This window comes from Geotrypetes seraphini, chromosome 16, assembly GCF_902459505.1.
Source record: "Geotrypetes seraphini chromosome 16, aGeoSer1.1, whole genome shotgun sequence".
NCBI classification, from domain to species: Eukaryota; Metazoa; Chordata; class Amphibia; order Gymnophiona; family Dermophiidae; genus Geotrypetes; species Geotrypetes seraphini.
The window spans coordinates 35,282,849-35,304,125 of NC_047099.1; the positions used below are offsets into that span (position 1 = coordinate 35,282,849).

The 21,277-nt window shown below is 43.1% G+C and overlaps 1 protein-coding gene across 1 annotated transcript; it reads right to left on the minus strand.

Annotated features, from left to right (window-relative positions):
- Positions 1-7,019: 7,019 nt before the first annotated feature.
- On the minus strand, positions 7,020-20,194 carry ZNHIT1 (zinc finger HIT-type containing 1). Its single transcript, XM_033923569.1, has 5 exons — positions 20,074-20,194; positions 12,362-12,529; positions 10,910-10,989; positions 9,744-9,913; positions 7,020-7,710 (listed from the first exon to the last, which is right to left on the minus strand). Exons 1-5 carry the CDS (start codon positions 20,096-20,098, stop codon positions 7,689-7,691), a joined length of 465 nt encoding a protein of 154 aa, XP_033779460.1. The 5' UTR covers positions 20,099-20,194; the 3' UTR covers positions 7,020-7,688.
- Positions 20,195-21,277: the final 1,083 nt, after the last annotated feature.

Genomic DNA, 21,277 nt, shown 5'->3' on the forward strand with positions numbered 1-21,277 from the left:
TAGAAAAAAATAATCTGATGAGATCGAGCCAGCATGGTTTCTGTAAAGGCCGATCATGCCAGACAAATCTACTGCATTTCTTTGAGGGGATAAGTAAGCAATTGGACCAAGGTGACCCAGTAGACATTATATATCTAGATTTCCAAAAAGCCTTTGACAAGGTGCCCCATGAACGATTACTGAAGAAACTGTGGAGTCACGGGGTGGAAGGGGACGTGTACAGATGGATCAAAAATTGGCTGGCGGACAGGAAACAGAGGGTAGGAGTAAAGGGGCACTACTCTGACTGGATAGGGGTCACAAGTGGTGTTTCGCAAGGGTCAGTGCTGGGACCATTGCTGTTCAATATATTTATTAATGATCTAGAAACGGGGACAAAGTGCGAAGTTATCAAGTTCGCGGATGACACAAAACTCTCCAGCAGGGCCAGAACTGTTGAGGAATGCAAAGAATTGCAAAGCGACCTGAACAAGCTGAGTGAGTGGGCAAAAAAAATGGCAGATGAGCTTCAATGTGGAGAAATGTAAGGTCTTGCACATAGGGAAGGGGAACTCCATGTACAGCTATACGATGGGAGGGAGGGTACTCGGGAAAGGCAGCCAGGAAAAAGATCTGGGGGTATTGGTAGATAACACAATGAAGCCGGCGGCACAATGTGCAGCGGCCTCAAAAAAAGCGAACAGAATGTTGGGCATTATCAAAAAAGGTATCACTACCAGAACAAAAGAAGTTATCCAGCCACTGTATCGAGCAATGGTGCGTCCACATCTGGAATACTGCGTCCAATACTGGTCGCCATACCTCAAGAAGGACATGGCAATACTCGAAAGGGTCCAGAGGAGGGCAACGAGGATGATGGAGGGTATGGAGAACCTTTCATATGCCGAACGGTTAGACAGGCTGGGGCTCTTTACCCTGGAGAAGCGGAGACTGAGAGGGGACATGATAGAAACTTATAAAATCATGAAAGGCATAGAGAAGGTGGAGAGGGACAGATTCTTTAGACTAGCAGGGACAACTAAAACAAGAGGTCATTCAGAAAAACTGAGAGGAGACAGATTCATAACGAATGCAAGGAGGTTCTTCTTCACTCAGAGGGTGGTGGACACCTAGAACGCGCTTCCCGGAGAGGTAATAAGACAGAGTACAATTCTGGGGTTCAAAAAGGGACTGGATGACTTCCTGGAAGCAAAGGGGATAACAGGGTACAGATAGAGGTTTACCGTACATTGAGCGAATAGGGTATGGATATTTCAGGTTAGGTAGGGAACACTTTCAGGTCATGGACCTGGGGGGCCGCCGCGGGAGCGGACTGCCGGGCACGATGGACCCCTGGTCTGACCCGGCAGAGGCAACGCTTATGTTCTTATGTTCTTATGTAATACCCCCCCTTGTAACTTTTTTTTTGAAAATCGTAATACCCCCCTTGTAACTTTTTTTTTTGAAAATCGTAATACCCCCCCCCTTGTAACTTTTTTTTTGAAAATCGTAATACCCCCCTTGTAACTTTTTTTTTTGAAAATCGTAATACCCCCCCTTGTAACTTTTTTTTTTGAAAATCGTAACACCCCCCTTGTAACTTTTTTTTTGAAAATCGTAATACCCCTCCCTTGTAACTTTTTTTTTTAAAATCGTAATACCCCTCCCTTGTACCTTTTTTTTTTTGAAAATCGTAATACCCCCCTTGTACCTTTTTTTTTTGAAAATCGTAATACCCCCCCTTGTAACTTTTTTTTTTTTAAATCGTAAAACCTCCCTTTTAACTTTTTTTTTTGAAAATCGTAATACCCCCCCTTGTAACTTTTTTTTTTGAAAATCGTAATACCCCCCTTGTAACTTTTTTTTTTTGAAAATCGTAATACCCCCCCTTGTACCTTTTTTTTTTGAAAATCGTAATACCCCCCTTGTAACTTTTTTTTTGAAAATCGTAATACCCCAACTTGTAACTTTTTTTTTGAAAATCGTAATACCCCACCTTGTACTTTTTTTTTGAAAATCGTAATACCCCCCCTTGTAACTTTTTTTTTGAAAATCGTAATACCCCCCCTTGTAACTTTTTTTTTGAAATCGTAATACCCCCCTTGTACCTTTTTTTTTGAAAATCGTAATACCCCCCTTGTAACTTTTTTTTTGAAAATCGTAATACCCCCCTTGTAACTTTTTTTTTGAAAATCGTATTACCCCCGCCTTGTAACTTTTTTTTTTTTGAAAATCGTAATACCCCCCCTTGTACCTTTTTTTTTGAAAATCGTAATACCCCCCCTTGTACCTTTTTTTTGAAAATCGTAATACCCCCCTTGTAACTTTTTTTTTTAAATCATAATACCCCCCCTTGTAACTTTTTTTTTTGAAAATCGTAATACCCCCCTTGTACCTTTTTTTTTTGAAAATCGTAATACCCCCCCTTGTAACTTTTTTTGAAAATCGTAATACCCCCCCTTGTACCTTTTTTTTTGAAAATCGTAATACCCCCCTTGTACCTTTTTTTTTGAAAATCGTAATACCCCCATGTACCTTTTTTATTGAAAATCGTAATACCCCCCTTGTACCTTTTTTTAACGTAATACCCCCCCTTGTAACTTTTTTTAACGTAATACCCCCCTTGTAACTTTTTTATCGTAATTCCCCCCTTGTAACTTTTTTTTATCGTAATACCCCCCTTGTAACTTTTTTTATCATAATACCCCCCTTGTAACTTTTTTTATCGTAATACCCCCCCTTGTAACTTTTTTTAACGTAATACCCCCATTGTAACTTTTTTTATCGTAATACCCCCCTTGTAACTTTTTTTTATCGTAATACCCCCTTGTAACTTTTTTTTATCGTAATACCCCCCTTGTAACTTTTTTATCGTAATACCCCCCCTTGTAACTTTTTTTAACGTAATACCCCCCTTGTAACTTTTTTATCGTAATACCCCCCCTTGTAACTTTTTTTTATCGTAATACCCCCCCTTGTAACTTTTTTTAACATAATACCCCCCCTTGTAACTTTTTTTATCTTAATACCCCCCCTTGTAACTTTTTTTAACGTAATACCCCCCTTGTAACTTTTTTTATCGTAATACCCCCCCTTGTAACTTTTTTTATCGTAATACCCCCTTGTAACTTTTTTTTATCGTAATACCCTACCTTGTAACTTTGTTTTATCGTAATACCCCCCCTTGTAACTTTTTTTTATCATAATACCCCCCCTTGTAACTTTTTTTATCGTAATACCCCCCCTTGTAACTTTTTTATTGTAATACCCCCCACTTGTAACTTTTTTATTGTAATACCCCCCTTGTAACTTTTTTAACGTAATACCCCCCCTTGTAACTTTTTTTTATCGTAATACCCCCTCCTTGTAACTTTTTTTAACAAAATACCCCCCCTTGTAACTTTTTTTATCGTAATACCCCCCCCTTGTAACTTTTTTTAACAAAATACCCCCCTTGTAACTTTTTTTATCGTAATACCCCCCCCTTGTAACGTTTTTTATCGTAATACCCCCCTTGTAACTTTTTTTTAACGTAATACCCCCCTTGTAACTTTTTTTATCGTAATACCCCCCCTTGTAACTTTTTTTAACGTAATACCCCCCCTTGTAACTTTTTTATCGTAATACCCCCCCTTTGTAACTTTTTTATCATAATACCCCCCTTGTAACTTTTTTTATTGTAATACCCCCTTGTAACTTTTTTAACGTAATACCCCCCCTTGTAACTTTTTTATCGTAATACCCCCCTTGTAACTTTTTTTATCGTAATACCCCCCCTTGTAACTTTTTTTATCGTAATACCCCCCCTTGTAACTTTTTATTGTAATACCCCCCCTTGTATCTTTTTTTTATCGTAATACCCCCTTGTAACTTTTTTTTATCGTAATACCCCCCCTTGTAACTTTTTTTAACGTAATACCCCCCCTTGTAACTTTTTTTATCGTAATACCCCCCCTTGTAACTTGTACCTTTTTTTTATCATAATACCCCCCTTGTACCTTTTTTTATCATAATACCCTCCCTTGTACCTTTTTTTATCATAATACCCCCCCCCCCTTGTACCTTCTTCACCCAGAGAGTGGTGGACACATGGAACGCACTCCCGGAGGTTGTGGTGGGGCAGAAGACACTACAGGGATTCAAAGAAGGTTTGGATAAATTCCTGAAGGAAAAGGGGATTGAGGGATACAGATAGAAGTAAGGATAGGTTTTTTAGGGCAGGGAACACTTGACAGGTCATGGACCTGATGGGCCGCCGCGGGTGCGGACCCCTGGGTGCGATGGACCTCTGGTCTGATCCCGGTGGAGGCAACTTCTTATGTTCTTATAATACCCCCCCTTGTACCTTTTTTTATCATAATACCCCCCTTGTACCTTTTTTTATCATAATACCCCCCCTTGTACCTTTTTTTATCATAATACCCCCCTTGTACCTTTTTTATCATAATACCCCCCCCTTGTACCTTTTTTTTATCATAATACCCCCCTTGTACCTTTTTTTATCATAATACCCCCCTTGTACCTTTTTTTTTTATCATAATACCCCCCCTTGTACCTTTTTTTATCATAATACCCCCCCCCTTGTACCTTTTTTTTATCATAATACCCCCTAACTTAAGCAAGGCATATTGCTTTGAGAGCCTGTGGAGTCTGTTCTAAAAAAAAAAAAAAATCCTGGTCTTTAAGAAAACTGTATTTAACTGTATTTTTCATCTAACCAGTACTTTATTTCTAGCTAGGTTGCGTTTGGAGCAATGAGCATTTCCAAAGGGAAAAAGTGCTCATTGTGCTCCAGGCCCCAAACAGGGCCCACCCAAGCCCTGTCCGGCCAAAAACAGGGACTAGAAAAAAACCATTCGTAAAGATTAACCTCTACTGGTCTAAAAGAAAGTAAATTAGCAGGTAAGAACCTAATTTCTGCTTCTTCCTCGCGTACAGTGGAAAAGATGTGATTTTCATAAAGTTGAAAACTACCATGAAAAGCTAACAGAGGGATCGGGGAGAAAAAAAGTTGCTTTGTTTTTGTTTTTTTTGCGTTCCTACATGTGTTGAGTTTGAAAGCCCACCCCAAAACCATTTCCCAAATGGTTTTAGCACGTGATAAATAAAACAAAGAGCAGACGCCCCAGGTTTTTTTCAGCCTTGGAATTTGGGACAGAAAGCTGAGCTTCATTCTCAGGGACGAGGGGAAAGTCACTACAGGGGCCCCTTTGAGTAAAAATAGGCAGACTCCCAACTCCTCTGTTGATCTGGGATACATACCTGGCCCTGCTGTTTGTTAGAGAGTTGCGCGGGGACAGAAATCCCACCCGTCCCCACCCGTCCCCGCCAAAGTCCCACCCGTCCCCACCCGTCCCCGCGAGGAATCCCACCCGTCCCCACCCGTCCCCGTGAGGAATCCCTCCGTCCCCACCCGTCCCCGCGAGGAATCCCCTCCGTCCCCACGAGGAATCCCCTCCATCCCCGCCCGTCCCTATAAACTTCAGAAATAGTTATTTCATTTAATTATGCTACTGAATTAAAGGCTCTGGTAGAAACCCATTTACAAATAAGCAAAAAGACTTTATTAATTTGAAAATATTAATTGGGAAGAATACATACTTTGTAAACGGGTTTCTACCAGAGCCTCTAATGTTTATAAATTTTTATCAACACAACTAATATACTACTTTATCCTGAAGCAAAAAAAAAAAAAAAAGAAATAGAATTCTTTTCCTACCTTTGTTGCCTGGTTTCTGCTTTCATGTTCTCATTCAATTCCTTCCATCCACTGTCTCTCTTCCTTCTGCATCTTCCATTTGCTCTGTTACTGTGCCTCTCCCTTTCTTCCCCCTTCCAAATTGGCTGGCACCCATCTTGTTCTCTCCGCTCCCCCCATAGTCTGGCATCTGTCCTCTTCCCTGCCAGCGTCTCTCTCTTCCTCATTTCCTTTCAGTGTCCTTCTCCCCCCCATCTTCCCCATGTCCTTTCAGCGTCCTTCTCCCTCTCTGTCTTCCCCATGGCCTTTCAGCGTCCTTCTCCACCCCTTTGTCTTCCCCATGTGCTTTCAGCATCCTTCTCCCCCCTCTGTCTTCCACAAGTGCTTTCAGAGTCCTCCCCCCCGCCCTTCCCATGGCCTTTCAGCGTCCTTCTCCACCCCTTTGTATTCCCCCATGTGCTTTCAGCGTCCTTCTCCCTCCTCTGTCTTCAAGTGCTTTCAGAGTCCTTCCCCCCCACCTCCTGTCTTCACCATGGCCTTTCAGCGTCCTTCTTCCCCCTCCTTCTCTACCGCCCCGATTGCAGCACAGCCGGCCAGGTCCCCTTACTTTTGTGGCACTTCCCCGACCGACCGATAACAGCCCGGGTCCGACAAACCTCCCTGCCCTTAACCGCGAATCTAAATTACCTTCTTACAGCTGCTGTAAGAAGGTAATTTAGATTCGCGGCTACAGGGCAGGGAGGATTGTCGGACCCGGGCTGTTATTGGTTGGTCGGGGAAGTGCCACAAAAGTAAGGGGACCTGGCCGGCTGTGCTGCAACCGGGGCGGGGCGAACCGCCCCCCTCCCTTGGTAGCCACTCGAACCGCGAGGCTACTCTCCTTCTCCTTACCTGCCCTTTGTTTAAGCTTTGTTTAAGCCCTCCCTCCCCTCCAACGTCAGCGCTGACGTCGGGAAGACTTCCGTTCGGCTCTGTGCTGCAAGCAGAGAAGGTAGGGAGAAGAAGAGCCGCGCGACTGAGTACATTCAGCCCTGCAGGAGCCCCGCGACCCTCGGAGGCGTCCCCATGGGATCCCCGCGACCCTAGGGGCGTCCCCACGGGATCCCCGCGACCCGAAGGGGGAACCCGCGGGATTCCCGTCGTCCCCGTTCCCGTGCAGCTCTCTAGTTTGTGTGACCAGAGGAAGGGGTGCCGAGAAAGACCCTACTGAGGTTTGACCAGTAAAGTCAGACATTGAGCAGGAAAATTTTATTCTTCAGATGAGAACTGTCAAGACAGCTCCTTAAAACAAAGCTCATCATCTTAAAAAAAAAAAAAACCCACAAAAAAACTAACAGCTAGCTCTTATTAGCAATTTAATTCACTTTATGTGGGTGGGATTCCTACTTTGGAGACAGTGCTTTGCTTTTCAGAAAGCCTGTGCAACTCTGCAAGGCTCATTTAAAGCAACTGAGCAGGCCTCAGGCAGAAGCAAAAGAGAGACTCAGGCTGGCACACAGAAAAGGGACCAGGAACACACATATCAAACAGCCATTCACAGGAAATTCAGGAAAGGGTCAGCTATCCAGTGTTCGTTAACATAGGTCCTCTGTAGTTACTGCCCTTGACATCCTTAAAGAAGCTGTCTGTGGAGGGGGCTACATTGGGGAAACCCAGACTAGCATGAGATTGTCCACATCAGTGGGGTCCTCCGGGAAATTGTTTTAAAACTGCCCTAGGAAGACTTACAAGTGAAATTGATTCCACGGTAGAGTTTTTGCAAAAATGCTAAATTCTGTCAGATGGCTTTGTTGAGCGTCAGTGCTCCAAATCTAAGGTGAACATGATCTTAGTTGTTCAGCAGTGCCTGGTGGGACATATTTGCTCTGGTTTGAAGCAGCTTTGAGTGAGGGGCCCTCATGGGTCCTTTTTGTGCTCCTAAGGGGAGAAGGTTCCAGGGGTGACGGACTTCTCTCTCGTCAATGGCAGGGGAGCTGCTGCCTCTGGTTCTGGCTGGAGAGAAGCAAGGTGACTAAACGGTCCACTTCAAACACCTGCAAATAAAAAAGAGGGGGGGGGGGTGTCGTGAAACAGAAGGGTTCTGGAACGCATTTAACAACATTTTAATGTTAAGGCAGTGGAGCAGACACTAGGAGTGAACTTTGTGGATGGCTTTGGGTTGGGAGAGGGAAATTACAGAGTACGAAATAATCTCCATTCGCCATTTCCAGCGCACTCTGCGCTTCCATTCCGCCCGTCAGCCTTACTTTCAAAAGGGAAAGTTCACAAGGGATTTCCATTTGAAAAGGAACACGTCATCTCGTGGGTACAACTCCTGCCTGAAATGGTAAACTGTAATATCTGTGAGGGGTGGGGTCAATTTATCACCCTTTTTTTAACAAAACTTCCCACACCATTACACTGTCATCATAGCGTTCAAAGTAACACTTAATTAAAAGCATAATTATTAGCTAATTCAGTTGACAAGACTCCCCCTTTTTAAGTTTAGTTTAACCAAGAGGCTTATGAGGTCCTATTAAATGCTTGTGTAACCTTCTCCTCTTCCCCAAGACTCTGAAAGGTTAGATCTAATTTGGACAAATTCAAAAGTAATCTTAAAACTTTTTTATTTAACGACGCTTTTATTATTTAATTTTATTCGGTTTTTCTATTATATTTTTACAAGTTTCAGAATCGAATCATTTTATTGCTAGAATAATTTTCAATCTTTTCCCCTCTTATCCCACCCATATGTGTTTTCCCTTATTTGTTTCTTTACTCTGCTCAAATATATTGTAATTTCTCCCCCTACTTACCCTAATGTTTCCAATTAGTCCAGTAATTTAATTATTTTGTCTTGTTTGTTTGTTTTTTTTGTTAGTCTTTTTTATATATTGTAATTTTAAACATGTGTTAATCGCTTTGAAATTGATAAAGCGATCAATCAAATATATTATTAAACTTGGAAACTTGGATCTTGCTACATCAAACTTTATGTCCATGGAATGGGGAACAGGGCCACCACGCTTTCCACTTTTAAAGACTGGGAAGCAATTTGGTGACGGGAGGGGAGAGGCAGCCAAAGTTGCAAGCTCTCACAAAGCAACGTACGTGCCCTCTTCCTTACGGGTCTATGACAGTTCGCAGGAAAGGAAGACAATTTGGGACATCTCGTCGGGTCAGGTTCGGCAATTGGTAGATGGCAGCTGAGAATGACAATTGGTAGAAGATCTGATGAACTGTCGCACCCTACGAATTGTCGGCCTACCATCTTCCCACAAATTGTCGGGATCCGCTCCCTTACAACTTTGAAATGGATGGACCTAGCCCTCCCAGACTTGTGGAGGTTAAGTCCTTGGGTGGACGTGAAAGCTTTTATACTTTTCAAAGCTGGCGAGCGATTCAGGTGGGGACAGAAGAGGGAGCAAAATGATTGGCTTCTTTTTAAAGACGCGTTTAATCTTTAACCTCCTTCTTTAGATACAAATATTAGGGCCAGGATTTTTTTTTACCCCTTCCCATTGTCTCATCCCTTATTTTCTCTCTCTTCTTAAGCCATGAAGATATAACCTTACCCTTTATCCTCACGTTTCGTGTACCTCTTAAAATTGTTAGTTCTAAGACTTGTGTTTGTTGTTTACTTATTGTAACCCGCTTTTATGAAGTTGTAAATCGCTTAGTAAATCGAATAAGCGATCCATCAAATATAAATAAAAACCTGAAACCTTATCTAGAATGTTGGACTTTCTACGTAACTTTTTCTTTCATTCCCTGAGATCATATTTTAATCATATAAAGCAGTGCATCGCAAACTGAGTGCCCCCTGAGATTTCAGGTGTGCCGCAAGACAGAGGAGGAGGAGAGGCACAGGCTGACGGCCTACAGGACCTTCCTCTTGCGGAGAGAGGCGCATCCTGCAGGCAATCAGCCAGCACTGGCACCTACCCTTCTCTTCACGCGTCTTCCCTTCCGATACCCTCGCACTGGCGGCCCGGGGCTCGTCTGGGGGGGGGGGGGCCTTCGCGCACGTGCCGACGGCTCACCAATATTTGCGAAACCCTGCCCTAGCGTAAGCCGCAGAGCTCACCTTGTTTCCTGGTGGGTCCCCAGACACTTCACGCAGCAGTAGCGAGCGCCGCAGGAGACGCAGGTGTAGTTGGACGGGCAGCCGCAGACCGCACAGAAGTGGCGCTGGGGGAACTTAGAGGGGGGTGCGCAGGCAGTGAGATAATTGGGCCCCTCACCGATGCTCAGGTTCTGTGTGGGAAACATGAGTAACAGCGTTATTACATACTTCGTTTCATACATGATTCATTTTATCCCTAGCTCAGACACGTACATTGTTTTACTCATATTTTTCTCTTTGTGCCCCCCATTGCTTACTTTTTCTTTCAATTCCCAACAACCCCATTCCTCTACAGGAATACACCAATTTAAATGAGTATTCCCTTCCATTAGGGGTATTCAAACCTTGGGTAGGCTTTCTTACTCTATGGCATTTGCCTTGGTAAAAATCTGGAATGATCTTCCTTCAGAAATTAGACTTCTTCCGTCCTTGGCATCTTTTAGGAAAACTTTGAAGATGTATCTTTTCCAGAAACTCTTAATAGATAAATAAGGGATTGTAACAGATGAATTTCTGGCCAATCATTGCTTTCCTTTGCCTTTCTAATTAATTTTGTGAACTGGATCGAGTCCCTACTGGGAATGATCCGGAATATAAGACTAAGGATTGGAATAATCTCAAGCCTGTCTCTAATTCCCCTTCTTGCTTACAAATTTGGTTTTCCTTTTAAGTTCTTCCGAGTAAAGGGCTCCAGTGGCGTAAGGGGGGCAGTCCACCCCTCCTCCTCTTCGCCCTCCCTCGCTCCTTACCATGCATGCCCCTTGCCTTCCCCGTATCTTTTTTTACTTCCCCCGGCATGAGGTTGCTGCCCGTGTCGGCATCGGCGCTCTCTCTGACATCACTTCCGGGAGCCGCGCCTAGAAGGGGACGCCAAAGGGTGAACCAACACCGACGTGGACAGGCTACCCACGCCAGAGAAGTTGAAAAGGTACGGAGAAAGGGAATGGGGGTGCGCATCAGGGGAGGACCAGGCGCCACTCGCCCTTACTACGCCTCTGAAGGGCCCTGACCTCTTTGTTCATAAGGCAATCTTTTGATAGGGCTTCCAACCCTTTCAAAGCCACAGGGCAGCCCTTATGCATGCTGCCATCCCTCTCAGATGTCTGCCCTACATCATGTGTCCTGACCTGCTCCTCCAGAAGGGTCTGAAAATTCTTCCGAAATCTCAGCTTGAAGTGATCACCTCTTGTTTTCTTTTTCTTTTTCCCTGAAAACAAAAATAAGCAACTATGAAAAAAGACTGACCTCGAAAAAAGAAAAGGCAGGCAGTCATTTGTAAAGAAGCAGTGCCACCTTCTGGCTGCTGAATGGCAAACTCCTTCCACATGCTTAGAATGTGTCCTATGTGCTATAAAGAGAGATTAGGTCCCGCCCCTCCTCTGACGTATGAGGGAACGTGCTGCTGAGGCTACGGCAGCCTGCTAGGATCGCTACGGCCGACCGGCGATCCTCTGCAGGCTGCTTTAACCCTTTCAGGACCAAGGGACATATTTGTCCCATAACTTTAAAATCCTATAAATTTTGATTGGGATAGTCTACAGTTCTAAATTTGATATGTACGGATTCCATATGATACTGCCTTTATGTAAACAAACTGGTTCCGACATTCATTCATTAACGTCGTTGCCAGATTGACGAGAAGATTCACTTGCCACACTGTCCATAAGCCAGAAGTGTGATTTTTTAAAAAAAAAAATAATGATATTTCACAAAACAAATCAATTTTTTGGCATCTGCAAGCCCTTTTTACCATAAAAATGTCGTCAAAACCACAAAAATTGGCCTACGATCCTTATGGTCCTGAAAGGGTTAATGCGAGAGCGGGAAGCTGCGTGAACCTACAGCTGAGGCGGCACTTATACCTGATTGGGTAACAAAAATGTCTGCCGGCGGGCCAACTTAAGTGCAAATTTGTAATTGTCTGGCGGGCCAGAGTTTGACATGTCTGCCCTATGTGGATGCATGACCCAGAGTTTGGGAAGCCCTGCTCTTTTGCATCCTGATGTAACAACAGTATTGCAGATACTTGTTGCTGCTAAAGATTTTTTTGGGGAAAGGAAAAGTCATATTTATGCAACCTGAAGCAGATGTCCCTCTCTGCACTCCAGCCAAGCCAAATTAGGCAGCTTCTCTGTTTTATAATCCTGTAAACAAAATGTCCCCATGGGATTCAAAGAGGAGTGGGATCACCACAGAGGATCCCTAAACGACAACAGGATGGAATTCAAGTATAGACGTGTTTTTGCCCCAAAGGAAAAGTCAAATGATTTTTTGCATTTCAAAAAAGGTATGGGGGAGGGGGCAGTTACATCCCTGAACACATTACTGGGCAGACTGGATGGTCCACGCTGGCCTTCATCTACCATTATTTACTACGGAAAATGTAGTATTTATTGTAATTTGGAAGGATGATTTAATTTATTTTCCAAATCCCTGTTCCCTCTGGAAAAAAAAAAAGGAAAGCAAAGATGGAAACAAATAACTCTTTGTAAAAGATGGGGATTTGGATTGCGATTTTGGCTCTGAAAACCAAGAGAAAGGAATGTCCAATCGGTACATATTTCCGGGACTCTTCTCACCAGTGTCATTGTCATCATTGAACTGTGGAAGGCGCTTCAGCTGTGGGAGGTTGGCATGTGGGTCATCCTGAAAGTTGTCCTTCTCTAGCTGTTCCAGCTGCCGGTTTACCCGTCGCTGCCGTGTCGCCTTGTCCAAGACCCGCCGCTGGTTCGGATCTTGAAAGCGGGCTGTGGGGGACAGAAATTCAAGTTAAGATAAGGAGGGCCTGCATCACATCAAGGATTTATTTTCCCTTACCCTAATAAAAGTGTTACCATAAAGCTAGCTAACTGGATCCAGATTCGCAGGACAAGGTTGATCCAGTTCTGAGTTTGCCCCACTGCACGCAGGGACTTGTAGTTCTGATTTTCCACATTGCATTTTCTAAGAAAAGCAAGACTAAAAGTCCCAGCATGCAATGCGATACATTGAGGATCAGATCAGTCCTGTCTTGGCGCATCTGGAGCCAGTTGGCAGAGTTAAAATAAAGTGAACAGCAAACTCTCAAAAACATCAGTCATGTATGAGCTTAAAATGATTAATCAAACCATGTTGATGACATTTATACATGAGTGTCTTATGGCTGTTTGTAATGTTTATCGTAAATGTGGTATTATTGTAACCCACCTTGTTAAAGGGGGGGATATAACTAATTAAACCATGTACAGCAGTGGTCTCAAACTGGCGGCTCGGGGGCCACATGCGGCCCGCCAGGTCCTATTTTGAGGCCCTCGGTATGTTTATTGTAATCACAAAAGTAAAATAAAACAGTTTCTTGATCATATGTCTCTAGCTATAAATTACAATATTATTATTAAGACTTAACCTAAAAGAAAGATTTATAAACTATAAAGAGTTTGACCTCATGCAAAATTGTCATTTCTCTAATAAGACATTAACTATTTTTTCCGAGGCCCTCCAAGTACCGTCAAATCCAAAATGTGGCCCTGCAAAGGGTTGGAGTTGGAGACCACTGGCTTAACTGTAACTATCCACTTAATCTCATGCGCTGTCACGCAAATCTTCAATGCACTCTTATAAGACAGTTCTTAAGGATTTACCCAGGATCTCAAGTGCTCACAGCCATAGATAGTATTGAAATAATTTTCAAAATCAATGGCCGATACCGTGAGCTATCCTGGGTAAATCCTTAAGAACTGTCTTATAAGAGTGCATTGAAGATTTGCGTGACAGCGCATGAGATTAAGTGGATAGTGAGTTTCACAATAGTTATTTGAGTGGAGAAGAATTAACTGTAACTATGACATCCTGTTTGTCTTTGGGAAGCAGAGCTGAGATTGTGATGTCATAATGCCTCATTCCACCAATAAGAGCCAACCTCATCAGTGATGTCACAATGGCCCTCCAACCCAGCCAGCAGATTAACTGTTCCCCTTAACTCAGTGGTCTCAAACTCGCGGCCCGCCAGGTCCTATTTTGAGGCCCTCGGTATGTTTATCACAATCACAAAAGTAAAATAAAACAGTTTCTTGATCGTATGCCTCTTTAGCTATAAATTACAATATTATTATTAAGACTTAGCCAAAAGGAAAGATTTAGAAAGTAGAAAGAGTTTTACCTCATGCAAAATTGTCATTTCTCTAATAAGACATTAGCTATTTTTTTCTGAGGTCCTCCAAGTACCGACAAATCCCAAAATGTGGCCCTGCAAATGTTTGAGTTGGAGATCCCTGATGTACAATTTTTATTCATGACAATAAAGAAAACAGTACAGACAACGAAAAACAGTACAAAATACTTTGCGTCATCTATCTGTTTGCTCATCCCTCCCCCCAGTAAACCAAATCCCCCCAACAACCCACCTCAATACCTCCTTCCCCCGGTACCCAGAAAACAACCCAAATATAAAGGACCATGGCAATCAATAAACTAAAAAAAAAAAAAAAAAGCATCAAATAGAAGCCCCCTGAACAAACCAACAAAATTACAGCATGAGTCAGGCCAACAGATTAAAGTCATCACAATTGGGTTAACTGCGCCATTCTAACCCCCGCTCATCCCTTCAAATTAGAGGAAAGAAGAAAATTAATCCTAGAAAAGCGCCCAGATGGGCAATAAAGGTAGCCACCCAGCCATACGATGAGGTTAACATGTGAAAACACCCAACAAAAAGGAACCATATACCCTGGTCATATAGAATGAAATCTCCTCCCACTCAAAGAACAATACACTTCTCCCTCCGTATTCGCTGTGATAGGGGATTAACAGAACCGCAAATACAGAAAAACCGCAAATAACTTTTTCATATGTTATTCGCTGTTTTCTATTAAAAACCATCGTGAATATGGTGAAACCGCAAATAACATGGCCTATTCCTGAAGGAGAGGCAAAACACGATGAAGAAAGCGCCGGAAATCAGCGATTTTCTCTGTAAATGCTTGGAATCAGCAATTTCTCTATGCTGTAATGTAATTTCTCTATGATGTAATTTGGGGGGAGGAGCCAGAAAGCTAAAAACCGTGAATAATCGAAACCGTGATTACTGAAACCGCGAATACGGAGGGGGACGTGTAAAGTAGGAAGAAAACAAGGATGAACAGCAATATGAGAGATAGAAAGAAAAAGTGAGAGCTAAGAAGACAGAAAAGTAAATTAGAGGAAGCTGCATCTCCCGTGCGCACCCCAAGAACCTCCCCTGCTAACCTCCAAGCTGAACAAATCAAAGCACGTTTAAAACATCACTGCGAGCCCTAGGACTCAATTGTTGACTCTAAGGAAGCCAGATGGCGAGAAACAATTTTCTCCCTTTAGGGCAGGGGTGTCAAAGTTCCTCCTCAAGGGCCGTAATCCAGTCGGGTTTTCAGGATTTCCCCAATGAATACACATGAGATCTATTAGCATACAATGAAAGCAGTGCACGCAAATAGATCTCATGCATATTCATTGGGGGAATCCTGAAAACCCGACTGGATTGCGGCCCTCAAGGAGGGACTTTGACACCCCTGCTTTAGGGGAAGTGCGGGCCAAGTTACGTTCTAACAATAAGAACGCATGAAGCCTATTGCGCCAGGCCCAAAAAGAAGGAAGGGAATCGCCTACCCATAATGACAATAATTCTCTTTTCCTCCAACAACCCCCCTTTCCATAGAAACATCCTCCGACCCCGTTGCGGTAGACAAAAATCAAATTTCTTAATCAAAACAAAACCAGTTAGATCGAGTTTGCCCCCATCTTAACTTCCAGCAAGGGCATGATATGATCCGAGTGTTTGCCAGAAAGTTGTTTGAACACTATTTCCTAAGATCCGTTCAATAGTTTTTCATCTTCTTCCAGCTCAGTCAGAACCAGTGTTGAGTTTGGCACCCGTGGGTCTTCGAGTTCTTTTGTAACTCTGAACTTGTCTCTAATTTTAACAAACCCAGTGAGCTCCGTGTTCAGTGTATGAAAAAGAGTTCTCTGGATAAATCTATCTCTGAATATGACACGATAAGTTTAGATCAAATGTTTGCAGACCAGACTTACTATCTAATTTTAGCCATGCTCTGGGAATATCTCCAACTAGGCCTCTTTCTGTGGGACAGATATTTGCCTGGATCAAATCTACCCGCTTAACTCGTGGTCAGGAGGTCAAAATTTAAACCCCAAAAATCTGTCCAGCCAAAGTCAGTCATCTGCTCGCCCATTAAAAAAATCAGGATATTTTTAATGTAGTGTTTAAATTTATATATATACGTATATATTTTTTTAATTCTTTATTTAAACACAGCAAACATATTAAAAAAAAAAAAAAGAAAAGAAAGATGTGACACATTCTTTAAATCATCAATTACCCTCTCCAGTAATAATAAAAGTTTTTAAGAAACTATCTCTAAAGGTTTATCTTTAAGAAAATCTTCTAACTAGGCTGGGTCCAGAAACATATTTGTCATTTGCAAATGAAATAAGGCATTTACAGGGGAATTTTAAGAAGAAAGCCTTAGGCCTAAACAACAGAAACTGCTTCTTCTTTATCTGAGTCTGCTTAGAGACATCAGGAAATATTAACACTCGGCCACAAAAACAGAGCTTGTTTCTTAGTAAAATATCATTTCAAAATAGCTCTGGCACTTTTGGCCAATTAATGTGGACTTGATCACTGACAAATTATTGCCTTGGACTTTTTGAGCATTTGTATGCTATGTTTGAAGTTGATATACTTGTATTTTTGTTATGTAATTGTAACAAATAAATAAATTAAAAGAAAAGTGGTACAACATGAAAATCTACTTATTTCATACCAAAAGCACAAGTTTATGAAACAAACTTTCCAGTCATTCGACACGCAAGAAGCTCCTTTTGTAAGACTTCCGAGAGTGGGATCTGCCAGGACAATAGTCTGCCCTCATGTGTGCATCCCATCTTCCTTGGTATCTGGCTTCCATTGTGTTTATGTCTTGGCGAAAACTTTCACCTTGCTCTTCGCTTAAGTCACCGAGGTTCTCAGGACAGCGATCTAAAGATATATGGACTTTAACACTCAGGTTAAAGCCAAGCTTGTTGACATGAAAGAGCATATCCTCTGTCTTCTTGTTGCCAAGAAAGTTTTACACAACAAGAACAAATGAAAACCAGGCACACGATTCGATTTCATTCATTGAAGCTATGACATGTGGGTCATTTATAAGTTGTCTGATCTGTGGACCATCCAAAATTCCTGCCTTCAGTTTTTCCATGATAAGTCCAGGTAACATATACGCTATGTATTCAATGTACGAACCGTCTTTATTCAAAGCCTTTAGAAATTGTTTCATCAGATCTAGCTCTATATGTAGTGGTGGCAGTATGATTCTATCTAGTGCTGTCAAAGGTTCATTGATTACATTTTGTCCTCCAACCACCCTATATTCCCTCGGAGGCCAATCTTTTTTTGCCCAATGTTAATCTAATCTAAACCTTAGGTTTGTACACCGCATAATCTCTACATTCGTAAAGCTCGACACGGTTAACAAGAGTTAGGGTAGAAAGGAACTCCAGTGGAGGGAAGAGGCAAAAATGAAGAGAAAATTTGGAAGACTAGAATAACCAGAGAGGGAGGAGGAGTTTTATGCCTTTGGGCTCTACTACCCCAAAGGCATAAAAAGCAAGGATACTTTGAGTAGCCACCGTATCAGTTATGGGAGCGCAAATTTGCCTTCCATACAAACCGCAGCTATACAAATGCATTTTAATGTATATATTCAACGTATGGTCTGGCTTTTTGTAGCCATTTCAGCAAATGCAATTTACAGGGTGCAAATCACAGAGTGCCTTTTTCATCTGTTCCGGTTCCGTTTTTATTTGGGTGATGTTTTTTAGTCAATTAACATTCTCAAAGGTCTTCTAGTCCAGTTCACCGTCTTTTAGCGTGCATTCCCTAGCGGTAGTTTATCAATTTTTATTTTTTATCTTTGTCGCTCTGGTCACGGGAACGGCTGGATAAGTTGCAGCTGTACTCACTCGAGGAACGCAGAGAGAGGGGTGACATGATCGAGACATTCAAGTATCTCACGGGCCGCATCGAGGTGGAAGAAGATATCTTCTTTTTCAAGGGTCCCGCGGCAACAAGGGGCCATCCGTGGAAAATCAGGGGCGGGAAACTGCACGGGGACACCAGGAAATTATTTTTCACTGAAAGGGTGGTCGATCGCTGGAATAGTCTTCCACTTCAGGTTATTGAGGCCAGCAGCATGCCTGATTTTAAGGCCAAATGGGATAGACACGTGGGATCTATTCACAGAGAAAGGTAGGGGAGGGTCATTGGGGTGGGCAGACTAGATGGGCCGTGGCCCTTATCTGCCGTCTATTTCTATGTTTCTATTTGTCTCCTAAGTACGTTCTGCTTTCTCAGCAATATATGTTGTAATGCATACTGTTGTGATACAAATGCATTGTAGTGTACATTTTTAATGTATGGTTTGATTTTTGTACTTTTTTAATCTATTATTTCAATTGGCAATAGTGTGTCTTTCATTATATCTTAAACCTTTTGTCTTTTATTTTATTTCCCTTATTTATCTCTTGTATTTTTTCTGCAGCACACAATTTTTTGCGTTGTTTTTGCATTCCTTAAGTTTGTGGCTCATAGCAAGACCGGTATGTACACCACCTTCTTTTAGCTTTCTTTTCTTTATAACTCTTTCTTTTTGTTACTGAACTTTGTTGCGGTATTCGCCAATCCAGCCTATGTCTCGCTTATGCTTCACCTGCTCATATTTTAGAGCTGTTACCTTTCCAGGTTTCTCATGGGTCCCGAGGATCTGCATCTCCTTCTCTTTCTTTCTCCGATACACTTCTTATTACATTCCTTTCTCTTATACATGTCTTTTAATCATTTTTATTTCAGGACCCCGGAAGAAGGCCGTTCTCACGCCCGAAACACGGCCCATGTTGGGTCTATGCCAGAATTCCAATTATATTGTGCATTTTGTATCATTGTACATTTGATTGTGTATACCACTGCACCATTTTTTCAAATAAACTGTAGATACCAGTTCCACTTTTTTCTCTTTTTGCTTTGTGTTTTGTTCTTGTGGAACTCTTTTGTTCTTTCCTGCCGCGGTCTATCCAATGCAATTTTCTGAATCAGTGCCCCAAATAACCCCAAGGAACAGTTCAGTTCAAAAACACAAAACACCAACCATTTTGTTGTTGGCCTATGTCAGGGGTAGGCAATTCCGGTCCGCGAGAGCCGGAGCCAGGTCAGGTTTTCAGAATATCCACAATGAATATGAACAAGATGGATTTGCATGCACTGCCTCCTTGAAATGCAAATCTATCTCATACATATTTATGGTGGATATCCTTAAAACCTGACCTGGCTCTGGCTCTCGAGTACCGAAATTGCCTACCCCTGGCCTATGTAATAATACACAATCAGGCTTTACCTCCCTCTCTATCATGGGTCTCATAGTCCCTCCTTGAGGGGCGCAATCCAGTCGGGTTTTCAGGATTTCCCCAATGAATATGCATGAGATCTATGTGCATGCACTGCTTTCGAAGCATATTCATTGGGGAAATCCTGAAAACCCGACTGGATTGCGGACCTCAAGGAGGGACTTTGAGTTCCCTGGTCTATTGTCTGGTTTCAGGATATCTGCCACACACTTTTTCCCCTCTATCTCAGGGGTGGGCAACTCCGGTCCTCGAGAGCTGGAATCCAGTCAGGTTTTTCAGGATTTCCCCAATGAATATGCAAGAGATCTATGTGCATGTACTGCTTTCCATGCATATTCATTGGGGAAATCCAGTAAACCCAAATAGATTGCGGCCCTCAAGGAGGGACTTTGAGATCCCTGACCTAGCCCCTTCCCTCAGAACCACCTCCATCACATGTGTCAAAGTCAGTCCTCGAGGGCTGCAATCCAGTTGGGTTTTCAGGATTTCCCCAATAAATATGCATGAGATCTATGTGCATGCACTGTTTTCAATGCATATTCATTGGGGAAATCCTGAAAACCCAACTCTATTGCGGCCTCAAGGAGGAACTTCGAGATCCCTATGCATGCAGACTAAGAAGGAACCAGCAAAACGGCCAAAAGCCTCCCGAAGGCTTCTGGGAATTGTAGTCCCGCGAGAGAGCTAAGCAGAAGACCTACAACTCCCAGGATGCTCTGCGAGACGTAGCTAAATCCCTCCGCCTTCCCCGGCTGCCAACGGAAATGGCTCAGATCGATCTAATCCCCCCCAAACCTGCACGATGAGCTCGATCTCGCTCCCTAGATCGAGATCGTCCTTTCCAGCCTCCCTGTCTCACCCGACGTCTTCTTTTCCGCCACCATCTTGGCGGCCACGCCCGAACCGCCAGCAAGAAGCCGAGTGCGCAGGCGCCGGAGGGAGTTGGGCCCGAGAAGAGGCCGAGCTACGTAAGAGCGTCTGAGTAGAGGAAGGGGGCGGAGCCAAAGCTTGATTCCCTTTAATTTCCCTGGATGTATTAGCATCACAGTTGTGGAAGGGGGGGGGGGGGGTCAGAGCAGTGGCTTCATGTCTAGGGCAGGGGTAGGCAATTCCGGTCCTGGAGAGCCGGAGCCAAGTCAGGTTTTCAGAATATCCACAATAAATATGTATGAGATAGATTTGCATCTCAAGGAGGCAGTGCATGTAAATCCATCTCATACATATTCATTGTGGATATCCTGAAACCCTGACCTGGCTCCAGCTCTCGAGGACCGGAATTGCCTACCCCTGGAGCTTAGGCATTGGTGGAATGAGGCATTATTATGACATCACAACCTGAGCTCTAGATGTTGCTACTTAGGATTTTAAAGGGTTTGAGGCTTGGGCAGATGAGGACGGAGCTTAGGCATTGGTGGAATGAGGCTTTATGACATCACAATCTGAGCTCTAGATGTTGCTACTTAGGATTTTAAAGGGTTTGAGGCTTGGGCAGGTGAGGACAGAGCTTAGGCATTGGTGGAATGAGGCTTTATGACATCACAATCTGAGCTCTAGATGTTGCTACTTAGGATTTTAAAGGGTTTGAGGCTTGGGCAGGTGAGGACAGAGCTTAGGCATTGGTGGAATGAGGCTTTATGACATCACAATCTGAGCTCTAGATGTTGCTACTTAGGATTTTAAAGGGTTTGAGGCTTGGGCAGATGAGGACGGCAGGAATGGGGCAGGAACAGGAAAAGAAGTTGCTGGGACGGAAAAATGATTTCCCGCGGGGTCGGGGACAAATTTGTCCCCGTGTCATTCTCTAGTGTGCAGTTCTGGAGACAGCATCTTCAAAAGGATATGAACTGGATGGAGCTGATCCAGAGAACAGCCACTAAAATGGTCAGTGGGCTCTAGCAGCCCTAAAAAAATAAAATAAAAGAATTAAAAGATAAGAAATACAAACTGCAAAATTACATATTAAAAAAAAGTCTAAAACAGGAATCAGAGGAGCTATAAACAGCCTGCTTCAGAAAAGCAAGCCCACTTCAAGGGGGGGGGGGCACTGGACGGTGAAAAGGGAA